Source organism: Rhincodon typus, chromosome 1, assembly GCF_021869965.1.
Source record: "Rhincodon typus isolate 14 chromosome 1, sRhiTyp1.1, whole genome shotgun sequence".
Classification (NCBI taxonomy): domain Eukaryota; kingdom Metazoa; phylum Chordata; class Chondrichthyes; order Orectolobiformes; family Rhincodontidae; genus Rhincodon; species Rhincodon typus.
Genome location: NC_063332.1, coordinates 108,822,267 through 108,838,765, shown reverse-complemented (window position 1 = coordinate 108,838,765; position 16,499 = coordinate 108,822,267). Strand labels below are relative to the sequence as shown.

Genomic DNA, 16,499 nt, shown 5'->3' with positions numbered 1-16,499 from the left:
ACTTCCTGACTCCCCAAGTCCTATCTACCAACTACAAGTCAGGAGTATGATGGAGTACTCCCAAATGCCTGGATGAGTGCAGTTCCAACAACATTTAAGAAGCTTCACACCATCCCAGACTTGCAGAAGGCATTTTTTACGACGTGCCATATAAAAGATGGATGGAGGAGGGGGGGGGGGGGGGGGGGGGGGGGGGCGGTAAGAGTAAAGTATTGGCTTGATAGAGGATTGGCTGACTGACAGAAACCAGAGGGTTGGAATAAATGGGTCCTTCTCTGGATAGTGAACTGTAACTAGTGGGGTGCCACAGGGTTCAGTTCTCCAACCTCAACATTTTATAGCCTTCATAAAAGATCTCCAGGCAGGGACAGAGTGTTACAAAGCAAAGTTCACAGGTGATACTAAAACAGGTTGGAAAGAAGGCAGCAATGAGGAGATGAAGAGTTTACAGATCGATATTGATAATCTATGAGAATGAGTAGTAGCTGGACTTTAATGTGTAAAGTGTGAGGTTGTCCATTTTGGCCAGAGAAACAATAGGGCAAATTATTATTAAAATGGGAAGCAGATTCAAAATGTGTCAGTGTGGAGGGATCTGTGCGTCTTTGTGTATGAATCACAGAAAGTGGGTATGCAGGTGCAGCATATAATAAGAAAAGCAAATGGAATGTGGCATTTATTACAAAAGGACTGGATTATAAAGTAAAGAAGTGTTGTTACAATTACATAAGGCATTGGTGAGACCACACCTGGAATATTGTGTCCAGTTTTAGTCTCCTTATTTGAGGAAGGATATGGAGGCACTGGAGGCAGTTGAGAGGAGGTTCACCAGGTTGATCTCAGGGATGAAAGGGCTGTCATACAAGGAGTAGTTGAATAGCTTGGGCTTGTACTTGCTAGAGTTCAGAAGAATGAGGCGGGATCTGATTGAGGTATATTAAATGCTAAAGGGGATTGATAAAGGGGGATGTTGAACAGACATTTCCCCTGTTGGGTCAGACTCGAACAAGAGGTTATAGATACAGAGTGAGAGGAGGTAGGTTCAAAACTGAGGTGAGGAGAAACTACTTCTCTCAGAGGGTTGTGAATCTGTGGAACTCACTGTCCTAGACTGCAGAGGAGGCAAAATCAATCAACAGGTTCAAGAAAGAAATAGATATGTTTCTGACGAAAAGCGGGATAAAGGGCTAAGGTGAGCAGGCAGGAAAGTGGAGTTGATACCAGGATACGATCAGCCAACATCATGATAACATAAAAACATAGAAACATAGAAGATAGGAGCAGGAGGAAGCCTTTTGGCCCTTCAAGCCTGTTCTGCCATTCATCACAATCATGGCCGATCGTCCAACTCAATAGCCTAATCCTGCTTTCTCCCCATAACCTGTGATCCCATTCGCCTAATTGCTATATCTAGCCCCCTCCTGAATACATTCAATGTTTTGGCATCAATTACTTCCTGTGGTAACGAATTCCACAGGCTCACCACTCTTTGGGTGAAGAAATGTCTCCTCATCTCCGTCCTAAATGGTTTACTCTGAATCCTCAGACTGTGACCCCTGGTTCTGGACACACCCACCGTCAGGAACATCCTCCCTGCATCTACCCTGTCCGGTCCTGTTAGAATTTTATAAGTCTCTATGAGATCCTTCCCCGAACTCGCGCAAAAACAATCCTAACCTAGTCAATCTCTCCTCATACACCAGACCCGCCATCCCCAGAATCAGTCTGGTAAACTTTCGCTGCACTCTCTCGAGAGCAACAGCATCCTTCCTCAGAAAAGGAGAAAAAAACTGCACACAATATTCTAGGTGTGGCCTCACCAAGGCCCTGTATAACTGCAACAACACATCCCTGCTCCTGCACTCAAAACCTCTCGCAATGAAGTCCAACATACCATTTGCCTTCTTTACCACCTGCATGCTTACCTTCATTGACTGGTGCACAAGGACACCCAGGTCATACTGCACACTCCCCTCTCCCAATTTACAGCCATTCAGGTAGTAACCTGCCTTCTTGTTTTTGCTTCCAAAGTGAATAACCTCACATTTATCCAAATTATACTGCATCTGCCATTGATTTGCCCACTCACCCAACCTGTCGAGATCATACTGAAGGATCTCTGCATCCTCGTCATTGTTCATCCATCCACCCAACTTGATATCATCTGCAAACTTGGAGATGTTACAATTTGTTCCCTCATCCAAATCATTAATATATATTGAGAATCACTGGGGTCCCAGCACCGATCCCTGTGGCACCCCACTAGTTACTGCCTGCCAATTTGAAAAGGACCCATTAATTCCTACTCTTTATTTCTTCTCTGCCAACCAGTTTCCTATCCATCTCAATACACTTCCCCCAATCCCATGTGCTTTAATCTTGCACATTAATCATAAATGGCGGAGCAGGCTCAAAGGGCTGAATTACTAAGTCCTGCTCCTAATTCCTATGTTCCTGCACAAAACAGCCCTAATTTGATTACCACCACATCTGCAAACTCCCTGCATCATCAATACTTTGCAGCTGTAGTGTGCACCATCTACAAGATGCACTCAAAAATTCACCAAGCCTCCTTAGACTGCACCTTCCAAACCCACGACCATATACATCTAGAATAGCAAGACAATAGATGTATAGAGGCATTGCAAATGATAATCTGGATACTAACACATAAGAATTGAATCAGAGGAAAGCAGTCTCATCCAGCTGGCTAACAATACAGAAGTAATTAAAGAATCATATTAACATCTGCCGACAAGTCAAGAAAGACAAGGAGGGGCTTTACCTTTGTTACAGTAGCACAGGATTCCAGTTGTGATTTTGGTAGGAGTCTTGGAGGGGAAGAGACCCGATTGGAGAGATTCAAACACTAATTCCCAGGAAAGATAGGCACAAATTTAGGAGCTCTAAATCCTGTGAATGAACTAAAACAGTTCACTGTGGCTCAACAGTTTGAACACAGGCGTGGGGCACATTAATACTGGGCTGCAGTAAGGTAAAACATGGTTCCGAATCTAAGACTTAAACTTATTCAATGATTACTGTCTCTAGTATAAATTATCTCTGGTCCATAAGAATCTATTTTTATTGCTGATCTTCTATTACAAAAATGTCATGTTCTTAAATCCACTCCTTGTTTAATTCAATGGCATTACATTTCCAAGAGATAATGTGATGAATCTTAAGCCAAAAATGGATCGGTTGGGGTCAGTCAGATGCTAAAATGTTTAATAACATAGGTCATGCTTCAAAATAAGTTGGTATAAAGCAGAGTCTAGACTTGTTTTCAGAATAAGAAGTACATTTCTGAAAAATAAATTAACATCTAGCCAAATTAGTTTTGTAGTGTTTAATCACAAGGTGTCTGCCGCTCCTTGTGTAAAGACAATAATTATGGTTAGGCATAAATGAAAGAATTTGCAACAAACTATATAGTTATCAGGTACAAATCCAACACCTGGTTGGATTCAATTCCTTCTTCTTTAAGTTATTTAGTGAATTTGCTTGGGTTGATGTTTATTTTTACTCTTCATGCAATCATCATTAACAATACTCAATAGCTCCAGACAGAAATGAGTTGCTGTTTTCAAATAACTAACCTCATCCAAAGTAGCTATCTTGAGTGTCATGTCCTTCAGGTTTCTCATCATCCTCTCATCTCGAAAATCATAGGGAAATATCTCAGTCCATTCAGCCAATAGCTGCATTATTTTTGGTGCAAATTTTCTTATTTTAGCCTAGAATCATCCAGAAAATTGTGCTTAATTATTGGACTTACAGAGATGACAGACATAAATGCAAGATGTGTACTAATGTGTACTTTGTCTAAATAACAATATTAGCAATAATGAGGCATGAACATATGTAGACATTAAATATCCCTTCTGTTATTACAAATTATTGGAAAAAAATCACATACATCAAATAAATGGAACCTTACTCCATGAGTCATGAGAGGGAAGACTCCCATGATTTGTTACTTTATTGATATTTGCAAATTCATCAGTCCCAGGTAAACAGAAAATCTCCCTTGACAATCTTACCTTATCTAAAATGGCCTCATTCAGTCGTTGTTGCTCAATGCACATGAGGCAAACTTTCGCGAGGAGCTCATGTGGCTGAATAAAAAGACGTGAGCTCAGCAAAAAGGTAAATACGTATGTTCTCTGGAAGAAAGAAAGACAAGAAAATCTCACACAAAGAGTCACAGCCTGATTTGTGCTTAAATATCCTCTTCTGCAACAGAACACATTTGGAGACAAGCCTTAACTGAAAAAAAAAGGAATCTCTGGGGGGTGGTAGAAGGTAAAAGTCCGAGAAATCTACTCCTCTACCCAACCCATCCATTTCCAACTTTCACTGAGGCCAAAAGCTGAGGTGGCCAACCTGATTCAAGAGGATGGGCTGCAAACTTCATACTAACGAGGCCAGAAATCTCACCTTTGGACTGTAACAGCATGCAATTGGGTTTCCCAAACCATGAGGAACACAGCAGCTCCCTCTCGGCGAGGACCTAGTGGACTCTGCAAATAATAGCCTCACACTTACCCTCTGAATCCCCGAGAATTCTCTGCCACAGGCACCCTGCCCTCCACAAGGTCAATAGGCTTCCATTCAAGGTCTCCAACCCCATCCCCATTCAGGTTCCAATCTCTCTCCCAAACATGGCAGTTATTGTGCCTTGCTCAGCTGAAAATTCATTTCTTTCTTGGCCTGTTTTACAGAATTTTTTTACTGCACCTCGTGGACAATGGCATTATATATGTGGTGAGCCTGTACATGGGAAACACATCGACAACTAAAAAGGCCCAAGGAAGAGCTGTTCCTCCCATAACATCAAGAAAATGAGAACAGAAATAGATAGGGTCATGTGAGGTATGGAAAGACTTTACGTGAACAGGGGGAAACACCCAACTTCATTTAACCAAGATTTTGCAGTAAGAATAGGGATCCAATTTTGTATACAATGATTAAACTCAAATTAAACAGCATGGCTGATCTCCAGGGAGTATCTTAATGCAGGAAAGAGTAGAGGGATCAAACAAGTTAGAAGGAATCACAGTGAAGGGGGTCATCCCAATCAGGACCACTTGCCGAAAGATATGAGACACAGAGGGGTTAGGGGTACGAGTTACAATGATCACTCCTGGGGAAAATACTTTAAACTATCTCACGGCCAGATTTACATCGGGCCCTAAGAATGGATTGCTCTAACTCCATCAGGGAAGATTTTTTTGTGATGATATACACCATGAAATCATACCAGTGGTACCGCACCTCATGAACAGCAGACAGGAATCAATGCTTCATATAAAAAAGACCCCTTGAAAGGGATATGAGTGGTGTAAACCATCAATAGGAAAAATTGAAGTGAACATGATACGGTAAGAAAACAGAAGAGAAGGAGAAGCCTTATTAAGGTTGGAGCTACAATTTGAAATGCAGGGACCTCCCTGTCTAACAGGAAGTTTTGGCTAGCTTTGATCAGAATGCTGGGGATTTCATGATAACCTTAAATATAGCAATTTTTGTCTTAGTATCCCATTATTATTAGTGTTTTGTTGTGAACTGATCTTTTATATCTACATACTTATTTGTAGATCACACTAGACAGTCCTGCATAGAAAGATGGGCAGAGGGAGGTTGAAGAAAGGAAGATAACAATGATCAAAGACACAATTGAACAAGGTTAAAATAAATCTATTTTTCAGCTGTGCTTTAAAGAAAAGGTTACTACATGCAAATTGTGGATAAGGTAACTCAGTATGTGGGCCTGGCAAGATACTAACAGACATCGTTTTCCTTTAAGAATGGCTTTGTAAATAAGTAACTCTATTTCACTAGTTGAATCTGAACTCTGTGCATCCTGTAAGCATCGTTTGAGGTGGGAAAATTGCCAGACAAAAAGCCAAGATGAAAGGGGATTGGATAATATGTGCCACCTTGTTGGACGTCCCGAATGGCGTTGTGATGTTTGGTATGAGTAACATACTTCACACTATAAACACCAGAAGCTTAAGAGAGTCGGGGAAACAATCATCAGGGAAGAGTGGCCTGGTTGACAACTAGAGTTGTGCAGACAACTTGTTCAATGAATCCACCACCCAAAGATAGACTCTTGCCAACTCAAAGGCTAATTGCTTATAATAGTTATATATAGTCTTAATAAAAAGATATTTGATGAAACTAACATGCTTATTCTGCACCAATGTGTATGCAGAATTAAACCAGAACCTGGTGGGGATTGCTGAAAATATAATTTCAGAAATGTACACTGTTATTGATTAATGCAATTAAACTCACTCCCTCAGATTAGTAACGTCGAAATCTGAATCACAAATCTAACACAGAAATTTGCATTTGCCAAGTTGGCATTAAATATTTATACTTAATGTGCTTTTATAAGATAGACATGCTGATTCACAGTCCTCACTCTACGCTAATGACCATTTCACTCTCTGCAGGACATTGAAAGCAAAACAATAGGAAACTTCCTAATTATGCTTTGATGATCATAAATAAGGATGGGGGGCGGGGGGAAGCTTTGATAGTACTCAGTTCCTCTGCCTGTCTGCAGTTTCCATGAAATCTTTTAATTATTTTGTTGCCTAAAAACTCTTATTATTTTTTACCTCACCTTAGCTCCCAAGAAGCCCAAATACACCAAAAATGGTGTACAAAAAAAATGTTCAGAAAAAAAATTACTCCTTTCTTCCAAATGAAAGGCCTGCATGGCTTCTTAGAAAAAGTAGCAAATAGGTAGAAAAATCTCATATTTGCCCTGTAGCCAAATTTATGCTGTTCCCATCACAACAATCCTATATGCTTTGCAGCAAAGTTTAAGAATGTACAGTGATTATTATTTTAAAATATTGGATTCCTGTTGAACTGGTAAAAGCAAGTAAGTTACCATTCTCAATCCATTCTTACTTTAAGCTTTGATACGTAAGCATAATTTACACTAAAGTCATATTCCTAAAATAAGTAGGTTTTTTTTAAGGACAAGAAAATCATTTTTACTAATGCTGCGAATAGACAGAGTGAATTACTCTTGGTACATCAGCTGTTTCACATCTCCTGCTTTGATCAGTGCTAAAGGCCAAATTACTTCTGTGCCACTGTGCCACGGTGGAGATCTTTCCACAGGCACACATTTTTATGCAAAACAATTTCACTATGAAACACAGTTGAATTATACATACATCAGGATAATAGTCCACTGTAGGCACAAGGTGTTGGATCAGTGCCTCCAAAGACCCTGACACGAGGTTGTTGTCATGGTAAAACAGACCTCCATAATTCTCCTCGCTGGATGAGTATAGGTGTCGGCTGTAACCACTGCTGTTAAACATTGCTGCAAAGGTCGGTGTTTGTGGCATGATTTCCTGCATTTCAGAGGAACAGTGAGAGACATTGTTTATTAATAGTTTATAAATCAATGCAGAGGTCAGAACTGCTTATTAGTAATGATGCAGACTGGATAATTTCTTTGTGAAACTGAAGCCTGGTTCACATTTCCTGGATATTAACATTAGGGCCATCAATCGTTCCCATCCCTGCTTATAGCTGTCATATTGTATGTTGTGGCAATGGCTTGCAGCATTATATAAGGAGGCCTCATCAGGTTCCTGAAGAAACCTGACAGCTAACCGTTTTGCATACAGTACAAATCCCTGTTTCAGGGTCCCAGTAGTGATGGAGAGTCGAATTGAAGTTCCACCACTAGGACGAATTCTGGTCATTCCTTTCTCTTGATGAAACTACTTTGAAATTGCAGAAACTGTCACAATGCACTTACGTCTAATTAAATCTAGTATGTGTAGCGCAAGGACAAAGAGCAGGTAGACAGCCTGCAACCCGACAATGCTGTTTTACCAATTTTTTACTCCTTTGTCTACTTAGGTTGTCTAACCTTTGCAACCCACACCACCTCCTCCATTAAGAAAATGGCCTACTAGCTGAAGTAAAACTCCAAGTATGTGAAATATGATCAGATATTAGTAGATAATACTGCTAGGCTATTCAAAGTGACTGATTAACAATCATATATATTGGGCAAGATTTTAGCTCATTTAAAAGCCAACAATATCCACACATTAAAATCATTAGTTATAAAATGTAAAAATTAGGATATTTAGAATGTTACATATTTCTACAAAATGTAGTTTTGTTAAACAGCACAACTTGCATATTGTATCCTAAATCCATATCAGCTTTTTAAAATGTATTTTTAAACAGATCAGCAAAATTGTTCATATAATCTAAATCTAATGATAATTGGTGAGTTGAATGTGTTAATGGATATCTTTCAATGGTAATTTGTCTTAAACACCCTGTTCCTGTACTATCGCTGTTGCAGTTTTGAATTTATCTTTAAATTCTTCTTGAACAATGCATTGTCACACCAGCAGATGTCACCACAGAGAAGTTGGATACAGGTTAAAATCCTCCACTCAAGTGGGTTTCTGACCTCAGCCACATGACTGAAGAGCAGAGAGGTGACTTTATAGAGCTGAATAAAATAGAAACCAAAGCGATAAAAATAAAATTGGTTTCAATTCAATCATGAGAAAATGGAACATAGAGTGAAAGTGGCAAAGGGTACATTAAATGAATGATATCAGGAGGTTCTGCTTTATACAAAGGAGATAAATACCTGGCTCAGATAAAATAGTGGAGGTGATTGAATCACCCAAGAATTATCTGAATATTACAATAGGAAGAAGAACATAGGATTTTTCTGGGTGAACAATCTAAGGCAGAAGTAAAACAGAGAATGCTGGAGAAACTCAGCAGGTCTGGCAGCATCCGTGGAGAGACAGGAACCAAACAGTCACATTAGATTTGAAACATTAACTCTGTTTCTCTCTCTATGGATGCTGCCAGACCTGCTGTGTTCCTCCAGCACTTTGTTTTTATTTCAGGCCTCCAGCATCTGCACCATTTGCTTTCAAATTAAGGCATGTCTTCCTAATCCACAGGTAGCCTCTACACATTGCCAACTGTTCATCTATGACAGGCAACAACCCAAACATAGTGCATCAAACTCACAAACATACTTCCCTCTACCTTGTATGACAAGATGGCGTGTTACTGCAGATAGCAGGAACTAACCAGCAGAAGGCGACTACAGGTGCAAGTCTTGAAAATCATGGAGGGCTGGTTATTCTTGGAGCGGTCACAACAGAGGGTGTGGCTAATGGTGACGCTGAAACTATAGAGGATGGTGTCATTCTCTGACCTAATGCGCCTTACTCGCACCCTGCCTTCCCTCATCCCATTATCCCTTGTGAGCTTCACGGAGCAGATGGCGTGAGCATGTGCCTCTTACTTTTCACTTGGTTCCCTCACTGCAACCCCACTCTTGTGCCTTTATATTTACACCAACACGGGAACTACCACCAGGGTTAACCACTGGTGTGCCACCGTGAAGTGCAAGAGGAGCAAGAGACCAGTGAGGAAGAAGCACTCACTCTCACACCTCCACCAGCTCAGGTCCAGGAACTGCATGTTCCATAGAGGAAAACTGCACATGGTAAGGCACCTGGCATGGACTGGTTGCAACCAGGGCAGGGAAAAGGGTCTCTTGAGGGTGATATCTCACATGAGTTCTGCATCAAAAGCCTCCATTGAGGACTCCACCCTGGAATGCTTGGTGCACTGGCTGGTCTGCCAGAAAGCTTGATGTAACTGTCAAGGATTTTGGAGCAGTCCAGTTTCCAGTTTGGCAAAGAGCTTGACACCCACCCACTCCATCGTGCAAGTGGTGGAAAATTGCATTACAGCATTTGCAAACTCGATCACATGCGTGTTATGGTTCCTTTTGGGGGGGGGGGGGGGGGGGGGGGGAGGTGGTGACAGGCTTTCTCAGTGACTACCTTCCCATGAAAGGTGAGGCCAGGGGCGCAGTAAATGGATTCTAACATCTGCACTCAGCAGAGTGCTGAAATAAGGCCTCAGTAATTCCCTCGGAGATAGCAAGAACTGCAGATGCTAGAGTCAGAGACAACACAGTGTGGAGCTGGAGAAACACAGCAGGTCAGGCAGCATCAGTGGAGTCAAAAAGTTGACGTTTCGGGTCAGGACCCTTCTTCAGGACCCTTGACCTGCTGCGTTCCTTCAGCTCCACACTGTGTTGGCTCAGAAATTCCCTCTTCCCTCACCACTATTAGATACGATTGGACGATGTATGTGTGGAAATCGAGGAGGTGGACTGTGATATTCTTCAACAAATTAAGAGAGAGAGGAGATATGCACAGTTTTTGAGGGCTTCTAAGTGGATAAATCCGCAGGCCCAGGTGAGATATATCCCAGGCTGCAATGGGTGGCAAACGAGGAGATTGCAAAAGTCTTGATATTAATTTTTGTATCCTCTGTGGTCACAGAAGTAGTGCCAGAGGACTGAACGAAAGATAATGCACCATTAATCAAGAAGGCTGGTAAGGATAAACCAGGGAACTACAGGCCAGTGAGTCTAACGTCAGTAGAAGGGCAAATATTGGAAAAAATGCTGAGATATAGAAATAATTTCCATTTGGAAAGGTATGGACTAATCATGTCTAAAAAATTTGATTAAATTTTTATGAGGTGGTCACTAGGTGTGTAAATGAGAGCAGTATAGTTGATGCAATGGACTTCAGTGAGACTTTTGACAGGGTCTCACATGGTAGACTTGTTAAGAAGCAAGAAGTCCATGGGTTCCAGGGTAATTTGGTGAACTGAATCCAAAATGGGATTAAGTGGCAGGAAGCAGAGGGTGACACTCAAAGTGTGTTTTACTGACTGCGAGCCTGTATTTAGTGGAGTACCACAGAATTCAGTGCTGGATCCCTTGCTGCATGTTGTGTACATTAATGACTGAGACATGAATGTAGGCAATATGATCATCCAGTTCACAAATGACACAAAAATTGGTGATGTGGTAGTGAAGAGGATAGCCTTAGACTTTAGATTTTATGTCAAGGTTCCTTAATGGCTTTGTTTCAGGCTTATATTTCCCATTAACCTATCCAATTTATTTACCAACCATGTATGTAAATCAAGCATTTTGAGCATTGTTCTTGTATATTTAAAACTACTCATTTCTAATTATTTCACTGTTTAAGCCATTCCCCTCTACCTTGACTTTAACTGCTTCTCTGTCTACAAAACATCAATTTGATTCTAATCTTCAAGTTTATAAAAGTGACTTTATCACTGCCTTATCAGCAGAACAAAGCAGGCAAGCAGTTATACGGAACGTCTTTATTTCGCTCTATTCTAGGTATGGTGATAGATGAGGCTCCTGCTCAACTCCAGAGTGGTGTCATCATTAAGTACAAATCAGAGTCCCATGATGTAATATTTTGACTGGCTCCTGACTGGAATTCCTGCTAGGCTTTTGCCTCACAGTATCGCATAAGGCTGCCAGCAGCCTGTGGTATGAGTTAACATCATCTCTTATATGTCCCTCGAAAGCTTGTTTTCTGCATGAATGGCATCCTCACCTAAATCTCCCTTCACTATTATGAACCGATCTTGGTTGGTTTTATTTTCACAGCACCTTGACCCATTTCCTAGTTTATATATTTTGTTACTTTTCTATTTCACCATTTTACATCCTTGTGGAATGGTTCTGATCTATCTTAGAACTGACCCAGTGTTCAAAGAAGTAGACTGTGCCTCCCTGGTATTATATCTTCAGCCATTCATAGGCATTCCTGTCTTCATATTCCTGACTTTCTCCATTTTAATGCTTGGCTGGGGTCGTAATCCTTCTGTCTGAGAAACCGATGGCTGTGGCTAATGACTGGACTAAGTGCCATCGCTAATTCTCCTGTTTATCCTTCTGGGAAGTGAGGTGGGTCAAAAAGATCAAGTGTCAATGGGGGAATATTTGGTGGACATAGTTATTGTAAGACGAAGGATAGTGATAGGAGAGGACAATAGGCAATCAGAGGAAGAATTATTCACTGATGAAGATCCAACGTCAAGGGAACAAGAACAAAGCTGGTCTGCTTAGACTGGAATGAAACTTTGGTGGGGGAAACTGAGCTGACCAATGGACTGCCTTCAAAATGAAATGGTTCAGGCATACTAAAGGTTTATTCCTTCAAAAGGAAGACAGATATGATGATTCTTATGACAGGTATCAGGTAGAAAATATAACTGAGAACCAACAGCAATACAGAAGGGTCAGGGGAGAGATGTAAAAGCAAATACAAAAATCAAAGGCGGATTATGAGAAAAGGCTGGTGACCAACATTAAGGGAATCCCAAAGTGTTCTGTAGGAAAACAAATAATAAAAGGATGGTAAAATGAGGAGTAGGGCAATTAGGGGCCAAAGAGGACATTTATATATGGTTTCATGGGGTATGACAGAGGTAGCTAATGACTATTTTGCATCTGTGTTTCCCAAGGAAATGAATGCTACTCAGACCATGGTGGCAGAGGAGGGGGGAACTCTGTCGCTAGAATTGATGAGGAAGTGTTGGATTGAGTGAGGGTCTTGAAATTGATGAGTCACTAGGACTGGATGTGATGCATCTAACAATATTGAAGGAAGTGAGAGTGGAAGCTGCAAAGGCACAGTCTTCAGAGATAGTAGGAACTGCAGATGCTGGAGAATCCGAGACAACAAGGTGCAGGGCTGGATGAACACAGCAGGCCAAGCAGCATCATAGGAGCAGAAAGGCTGACGTTTCGGGCCTAGACCCTTCATCAGAAATGTGGGAGGGGAAGTGGGTTCTGAAATAAACAGGGAGAGACAGGGAGGCGGATAGAAGATGGATAAAGGAGAGGATAGGTGGAGAGGAAACAGACAGGTTGAAGAGGCGGGGATGGAGCCAGTAAAGGTGAGTGTAGGTGGGGAGTTGGGGAGGGGATAGGTCAGTCCAGGGAGGACGGACAGGTCAAGGGGGCGGGATGAGGTTAGTAAGTAGGAGATGGGGGTGCGGCTTGAGGTGGGAGGAGGGGATAGGTGGGAGGAAGAACAGGTTAGGGAGGCGGGGACGAGCTGGACTGGTTTTGGGATGCGGTAGAGGGAGGGGAGATTTTGAAGCTTGTGAAATCCACATTGATACCATTGGGCTGCAGGGTTCCCAAGCGGAATATGAGTTGCTGTTCCTGCAACATCGGGGAAACCAAGCGGAGGCTCGGGGACCGCTTTGCAGAACTCCCTTGTCCGCTCCACACTCCCCTCCAGCCCCACCACACCCGGCACTTTTCCCTGCAACCGCAGGAAGTGCTACACCTGCCCCCATACCTCCTCCCTCACCACCATCCCAGGCCCCAAGAAGACTTTCCACATCAAGCAGATGTTCGCCTGCACATCTGCCAATGTGGTATACTGCATCCGCTGTACCCGTTGTGGCCTCCTCTACATCGGGGAAACAAAGCGAAGGCTCGGGGACCGCTTTGCAGAACACCTACACTTGGTTCGCAATAAACAACTGCACCTCCCAGTCGCGAACCATTTCAACTCCCCCTCCCATTCCTCAGATGACATGTCCATCCTGGGCCTCCTGCAGTGCCACAACGATGCCACCCGAAGGTTGCAGGAACAGCAACTCTTATTCCACTTGGGAACCCTGCAGCCCAATGGTATCAATGTGGATTTCACAAGCTTCAAAATCTCCTCTCCCTCTACCACATCCCAAAACTAGTCCAGCTCGTCCCTGCCTCCCTAACCTGTTCTTCCTCCCACCTATCCCCTCCTCCCACCTCAAGCCGCACCCCCATCTCCTACTTACTAACCTCATCCCGCCCCCTTGACCTGTCCGTCCTCCCTGGACTGACCTATCCCCTCCCTAACTCCCCACCTACACTCTCCTTTACTGGCTCCATCCCCGCCTCTTCGACCTGTCTGTTTCCTCTCCACCTATCCTCTCCTCTATCCATCTTCTATCCGCCTCCACCTCTCTCCCTATTTATTTCAGAACCCCCTTCCCCTCCCCCATATCTGATGAAGGGTCTAGGCCCAAAACGTCAGCCTTACTGTTCCTATGATGCTGCTTGGCCTGCTGTGTTCATCCAGCTCTGCACCTTGTTGTCAAGGCACAGTCTTCCCTTGATTTTAGGATAGTGCCAGAAGACTGGAAAATTGCAAACATTACATTTTTATTTTCAAAAATGGGTTGTAAGGATAATCCCAGCATTTACAGACTAATCAGACTAACTCCTGTGGTGGAGAAGCCTCTAGAAAAAGTTATTTGAATCAGGTGGGTTGTTTAGCCAGCATAGATTTCTAATGAAGCAATCACTTTCATCTAACTTCCTGAAGTTTTATTAACAGTTAAAATACATTGTTGATTAGGGTAACACTTTCAAAATGTATTCGCTACAGATTCATAGAACAGACTTCTGATAAAAATAAAAGGGACTTTCACAACATGGATGCAATATTGGCTGAGTGATAGGAAAAAGACAGTAATGGATAATCAATATTTTTTGGACTGGAAGAAGGTTTGTCATAGGGTTCCCCAGGGGCTGCTATTAAGACCCTTGCTTTTCCTGGTATAGATCTAGATTGCGGCGTGCTGGAGACAGTTTCAAACCTTGTCCCTGAATCAAAACTCAGCAGCACTGTAAACTGTATGGAGGATAGTGAGGGCTTCAAAACAACACAGACAAGTTGGTGGAGCGGGTAGATATGTGGCAGATGAAGATTAATGTGGAGAAGTGTGAGGTGATGCATTTTGGTAAGAAGAACTTGGACAGACAGTACAAATAAGGGGTACAACTCACGAGAGGATGCAGGAGCAGACTGAACCGGGTGCACAGATATGCACAGATCATTGAAGATGGAGGGAACAATAAATAAACCATACAGTATTCTGAATTTTATTAATAGAGGCAAAGTGTATAAGAACAAAGAGGTGATGTTGAACTTTTATGAGACACTTATTGGATGTCAGCTGGAGTATTATGTGGTCCTAATCACCTGGTATGTGCAAAAGGTACGAGAATGGCACTAAATCATAGCACTCATAAGACCATAAGACATAGGAGCAGAATTACGCCATTCAGCCCATCACGTCTGCTCTGCCATTTGATCATGACTGATACATTCTCAACCCCATTCTCCTGCCTTCTCCCAGTAACCCTTGTTCCCCTTACTAATCAAAAACCTATCTATCTCTGTCTTAAATACATTCAATGACATGGCCTCCACAACCTTCTGCAATGATGACTTCCGCAGATTAACCATCCTTGGCTGAAGAAATTCCAGTTGGAAAGGCACTGCAGACATAATGGGCCAAATGGCCTCTCTCTGCACTGTAACACTTCTGTGATACTGGGTCTAAGGGTGTATTTCATTAACAGTGTTGGAGCACGAATCACCAATAAACAATTTACAACAAGCTATCGTCTTTTGCCGATTAGCAATGGGCATATGTTATATTGGTTGGTTCGACATATTTCCTAAGATTATCAGGAGCCATGGATGACACATTTAATCTCATCAGGTTCTCAAGATAGATTTTCAGTCTCTAACATTAACTCTTTCAAAGGCATTACCTGATATAACAATCCTGAGATTAATAACTGTGAAGTCCTGCATCTAACCACCATTTCTAATCTCTTAAATTCATTTTCAGGACTTCAAACTTTCTTTATGTACATCATTTGTTGTCAAAATAGACTGCAATATCTGGTTGCTCTCCCTTCTTTTGCAAAATCTGTTGAAGCCTATAGCTCCCTTTGTCTAGTGGCTGGTGTAAAGACTATGACTTTTCATTTTTACATATTTTCCGTTGAGAACTGAATTAGGTAAAGCTCTCAATGATGATGGAAAGTATTGCTGCCCTTTTAAAACCAAGTTACCTGATACTCACTTTAGGTGCTGTTTACATTTTGTTGTGTGCAAGCGAGTTGGGGGTAGAGGTAGAAAGTCTAGTTACATACGAGTTGCAGCAAAATGGTGTGTACGAATGGAGATTCGGCCAGCAACAAGTAGCTGATTGGTCTAGGAAGAGATGATGACCCATTATTTATGACAAAGGTCTTCTGCCTACCAACAACAATATGACTGGGTCCCAGGTAGCTGAACAGTTTGTGGCTGTGAATCTTTGGTGAAAAACCAATGGACCTCTGGGAAGGAAGGAGCTGTTCTCCTCTCTGCAGTAAAACCACTTCGAGCCTGAAGACAGTTTTTTTTTCCCCTCATCAGCAGTAAGCTGTGGTTTTTAACCAATAAGATAGAACCAGCTGTTTTGTGCCTCTTGGAAACAAGTGAAAATACCTCAAGAAGAAAGGTTGGACAACAGCAAATCCTGACAAATCAAAAGAATCATATCAGCAAACTCTGCAGACGGGGTCCATTGAACTGCCTTCACAGTCTTTCCCTCCACCCACGGCACTATTTTTTTGTTATTTTGCTGTATGTGCATGTAGAGCGAATGTTATAACGGGTTCAGAGTTTTTGAGATCAATGAAGGTTCCACAGAGATAGTAGGAACTGCAGATGCTGGAGAATCTGAGATAACAAGGTGTAGAGCTGGATGAACACAGCAGGCCA

General features: G+C 42.2%; 1 protein-coding gene across 1 annotated transcript in view; it reads right to left on the bottom strand.

The window, feature by feature from the left end:
* Positions 1 to 16,499, bottom strand: part of rasgef1ba (RasGEF domain family, member 1Ba) — a 423,399-nt gene that overhangs the window by 54,562 nt on the left and 352,338 nt on the right. The window contains exons 2-4 of the mRNA XM_048598326.1: positions 7,203 to 7,385; positions 4,044 to 4,166; positions 3,600 to 3,737 (exon numbers count right to left, since the gene is read on the bottom strand). Coding sequence (XP_048454283.1) covers positions 3,600 to 3,737; positions 4,044 to 4,166; positions 7,203 to 7,379 — 438 coding nt within the window. The 5' untranslated portion in view covers positions 7,380 to 7,385. The remainder of the gene's footprint in view (positions 1 to 3,599; positions 3,738 to 4,043; positions 4,167 to 7,202; positions 7,386 to 16,499) is intronic.